This window comes from Pterocles gutturalis, unplaced genomic scaffold, assembly GCF_000699245.1.
Source record: "Pterocles gutturalis isolate BGI_N339 unplaced genomic scaffold, ASM69924v1 scaffold45564, whole genome shotgun sequence".
NCBI classification, from domain to species: domain Eukaryota; kingdom Metazoa; phylum Chordata; class Aves; order Pterocliformes; family Pteroclidae; genus Pterocles; species Pterocles gutturalis.
In genome coordinates this window covers 17852-22557 of record NW_010129914.1, presented here as the reverse complement: position 1 = coordinate 22557, position 4706 = coordinate 17852, and the positions used below count along the sequence as shown (strand labels likewise).

Here is a 4706-nt window from a genome sequence, read left to right as displayed (position 1 = left end):
CTAAACTAAGCATTTAATTCACAGTATTTTTATTCTGTAATGCCCCCTTGGAATCTACTTGCTAAGGAAAGGATAGACTAACGTGGGCTTACATATACACACAGGCACACACAGGCAGGGTAGCCTTCTGAGCCCTGACGTTGAATCTTAATCACATGGGCCACTTTCTGCAGTAGTGTCCTGACTAAAGAAAAACACTCTTGACCTCACAGTCTCCCCTGTGACTGGGTAATTATTTATATAAGGGGGACTGCTGCAACAAGAGCTCCTGTGAGAAACTGCTTCTGCAGCTTGATGGTTACTTACTCCCCAGCAGGGAGTGTCAGCAGGGGAGAGGGGCTATGGAGAAGAGTTGCATGGGAGGATGTGTGGTTCTGAAGTCTCATACTATATTTTATAAACAAGTGTTTTTCTCACTTTCTCCCCTCCCTTCCAGAAAACAAGATTTTAGTGGCTCAGCATCCTTTGCTCATTGTAGCTAACAAAACTGCAGCTCTAGTCTGCAACTACACATACAATGGAACAGGGAAGGAGTTTCGAGCTTCGCTGCACAAAGGAACAGACAGTGCAGTTGAAGTGTGCTTTGTTTCATGGAACACGACCAAAATTAGCAGTAATTCAAATAAAGAATTCAACTGCCAGGGGATTCATGATAAGGACAAAGTCATCTTTAAACTTTGGAATATGAGTGCTGACCAAACTGACATCTACTTCTGCAAAATCGAGGCCATGTATCCACCCCCATATGTCTACAATGAGAAGAGCAACGGGACTGTCATTCACGTGAAAGGTAAGCTGGAAAATCTTCATAGGCCAGCATCCTCCCTGTACACACTCCCTACATGATGGCTTGAGGCAGTTTGTTTTCTTCACAAAAAAAAAAAAAAAAAAAAAAAAAAAAAGGGGTGCCTGGTAAATCTGCTCCTGATGTCCTGAAGATGACATCTTAAAAATGATGATAAATACCAATTGTGCATTGGAACAAGAAGTAAATAAGTAGAGGCTGAGGTTTTTTGCTTTAATGAACTTAAGTTTTCTTTGTTCTTTTCCTTAAAGAGACACCCATCCAAATACAAGAGCATCAGTCTGCAGTTCCTTTGTGGATTATGGTGGCAGTGACTGGAGTTCTTGCTTTCTACAGTACGCTAATAACTGCAGTTTTTATTAACTACTGGGTAAGAAACTACCATCTTCCTTTGCTTTATATGGTCTTTGTCCCTAGTTCATTTCTCAGGCTATACTTGCCATGTTTACCACAAACCCACCGATACCCCTCACTTCAGGATCACAGTGCTTCTTCACCCCAGCTACATATGCACATCCATGCCATGTCCCAAAAGAACTGAAACACCAGATGCTTTCCAGGTGGGCAGTCAGGCCTCTGCAGTAAAGTCCTAAAGCAAAAAGTAATGCCATAGCCTTGGCTGTGCCCTGCACACCAGCAATACTGGGACACTCTTCTAGCTCTGCCAATTGTCCCTGCCAGGGAAACCTTGTGCTACAAACATTCCTGGCAAAACCCTTTAAGGCTACACTGACAGAAGGAGCTCACATACAGTAAAACAATCTTTAGGGAACCCTCAGTTCTCGTGCTTATCCAGCAGCTCCCTCAAGGACCCACTATTTCTGGCAGCTTGACTGCAAGGGAATAGGAGTACTGGGTTCTCAGTAGTCCCTCGTCTGCCTCTGTATATTAACCCTAAGAAAGCCAAGACAGTCTTACGGCTCATTATTTTCACTTTCTAATCTCTGGAGAGTTGGCTGGCCCAGGTCACATCCAGTTGTGCCTGCTGGAGTACAGAGAGTGAGGTGTGACACAGAGGCAGCAGTAGGACATCTTCCTAGACAAGTCTTAGAATCACGATCTCCCAGAGCTGATTTACACTACTTACTCATGTGGGAAAGACTTGAACAATGACTACAGAGAGCTCTGTTCCTTGCATTCTGCCTTTCCCCTGTATCTTTGCAATTAAATAGCAATTTTCAACACATTACTAGGTAGCCTGTATAAAGGGCCCAGATTCCCTGACAGGTTAAATCTTGCATGCATACGGAAAACCACTCTTCATTGCTAGCTGAAGCTTAAGACCCGTTATGTGTTTCACAAAAATACACTTGCTCAATATATGGCTATTTCTAACAGAAAACAATCAAATGGGTCATTGCCATAGGAAAACATAAAGGCAGGTTAAATGGTCCTTCTTTGTGCCTTATTGTAGAAGCTGCCTCCTAGGAGAGCTGAGAGGATTATGGCAAACAGCTGCTGGTGTTACAGTGCTATGCTGCAGTGGCTGTGCCCTCATGAGATACTGTAGATTCAAATCCATCATTTACAATCGGAACCATTTTCTCTCTGCTGTATTTGTTTGGTACATAGCGGCCTATGCACTTTGCTACTAACATGTCTGCCCCCAGCAAGAGTGACAAGGCAGCATTGTGACGTGTGCTGTTTGCTGCATCAGTTTCTACCTGCTGTTATCACTGCTGGAGGTTTTCTCTTGATAATATGCACTCTGAGTGTAGATGTATTTAGAGTGTTGCTGAATGTAAATACAGCTGCCTAGAAGACATTGTGAATTGCAAAAAAAGGTACTAAAATATTATACTTGACAGCCATGGCAAGCCTGTTTCACCTGAGTTCCTGAAGGCAGCTAAAGATTTGTCTATTTTCATACCTTTCTACCTTTCCTGGAGGAAAACTGCTTTCCTCTCTTAAAAGTAGCAGTCTTTGATCCCGGAACAATCCAGCATTCATTCATGCTAGCAAAATATCTTTCTCCCATGCAAAATTACCTCTTAGGTGTATTAAAAATCTTATATTATGGAGATGAACACATACAGGGAAAGTTTTTGTACCTAATGATTTACATGTATCAACTGCATTGCATGGTTTAAGCAGTATGTAACTTACATTCAACACCTTGCATGTATATAACATTAATATGAAAAAGCTTAAAATGTTTCATAGTAACTATCCCACTCTGCATGTATGGCATAATTCAGCCCTCAGATTTTCTAATGCAAACCTCCTCCAGTTCCACAGCATCACAAGTCTATTGCAGTATATGCAAATATTTATGTAAATAGAAAGAAAATTTCAGTAAAAAGGAGATTGTAAAAGAAGGTATGATCACTATTAAGGAAAAACCATGGAAGCACTTTAGTTAGCCCCTAATCAATAAAGCCTTAAACTATGTGAAAATGCCAACCTTCTGCACAGCCTGCAGCAGTCAGAGGTTCAAATGGAGCTGTAGCCACAAACTTCCTCTGTGATTATAGGCAAATTATTTCACCTGTATTCTGTTACTGTAATTTCTGGAAGAGATGATGCCTTCTTTGTCTCACAGGGGCATTATAAGGCAGGAATCCAACAGTGGAAATGAGATATTTGAGGCGCAGATAGTGAGACAGATAAAAGATTCACATCAGCTCTGATTATTTTGTCCCTTGAAGGAAAGCTCAGAAAAACATATACACTGTGTGTTCCTGCTGTAAATGGTAGGCAAACCATGATACCCATAGCCTGGGCTGATTTTTCCTGTTCTTGCTTTGTTTGAGTTAAGCTAGTTTCCTTTTTCCTCCTAATAAATGAGGACAGCCTTCACTGCTCAGACTGTATTGCTTCTGCTGAGTCATTCCACAGCTGAGAATTGATGGTGGGAGGCATCAGTTTGTATCCTTGGTTTGCAGCATTCCTTTACCTGGAGAACTAACACTAAATCTCTCAGCAGATAAGGTGGAGACTTACATTCAGACTGGGCAAATTCCATAGATTATTTTATGAGAACATGTGTTCTAATTCTTCTGCAAATGTATTTAAACCTAAAGCTGCCTTATAAGTACACCTGCTTCCCTGAATCAGGACCTAGAGCCAGAACTGTCAGCAGTTGATATGAGGGTTGGGTGAGACAATTTGTTAGTTCAAAGAAGTAAAAATTAATCAAATCCATCATTAACTTTTCTCAGGTCTTACTAACAATCAAAACTCCTCTGCTCAAAGGATCCCTGTTCCCTTTCTTCTCCCTTTACGAATGTTCACCTCAGGTGGGACAGACTACTTGCAGAAATGTTTTCACACTTCTCTTCCCCCTTCTTCCACAGCAAAAATCCAAAAAGAATATATACCATCAGAGTGACTACATGAACATGACTCCCCGGCATCCACCATACCAGAAGAACAAGGGTTACCCATCCTATGCGCCAACACGAGATTACACGGCATATCGGTCCTGGCAGCCGTGATGCTCACCAGCTGACCCACCAGTAGCCTCATGTGCTTCTAGGCAGTCACTTGGACAAGGAACGACAGCCTCTCATTTTCTCGTCATGTTTGTCGCTATTGATCATGGATACCTACACCATAGCAAGTATTGGCTAAACTTTGATATTAAGCTAAAAGAGAAACCAACCAACCAAATATAAAAAGGGGAGGAAAAAGTTAAAAAGTATTGTTCTCCATTGCAGCTGAAAATGAGATACAACTTGTGTTAAAGGTTGTCAGTAGCTAAGACAGAAAGATGGCATAAGACCTCAGAGCTGATCTCCTCTTACACCTGCAGTTTTGTTCAGCTATTGGGAGAAACAGAACTTCTGACCTTTCCCAATAACTGCTGCCTTAGATTTAACCCTTACTTTCCTTTCCTGTATGTCTAATCCTCAGAAACCCTTGTTACTGTTAAATATGGCAAAATGTTTAAAAAAAAAAA

At 41.5% G+C, this 4706-nt stretch overlaps 1 protein-coding gene across 1 annotated transcript; it reads left to right on the top strand.

Annotated features, from left to right (window-relative positions):
* Positions 1 to 436: 436 nt before the first annotated feature.
* Positions 437 to 4351, top strand: CD28 (CD28 molecule; the record flags this gene model as incomplete). The annotated part of the gene is made up of 3 exons (XM_010080032.1): positions 437 to 790; positions 1057 to 1175; positions 4102 to 4351. Coding segments are annotated over 3 exons (614 nt in total), but the record flags the coding sequence as incomplete, so codon positions are not given.
* Positions 4352 to 4706: the final 355 nt, after the last annotated feature.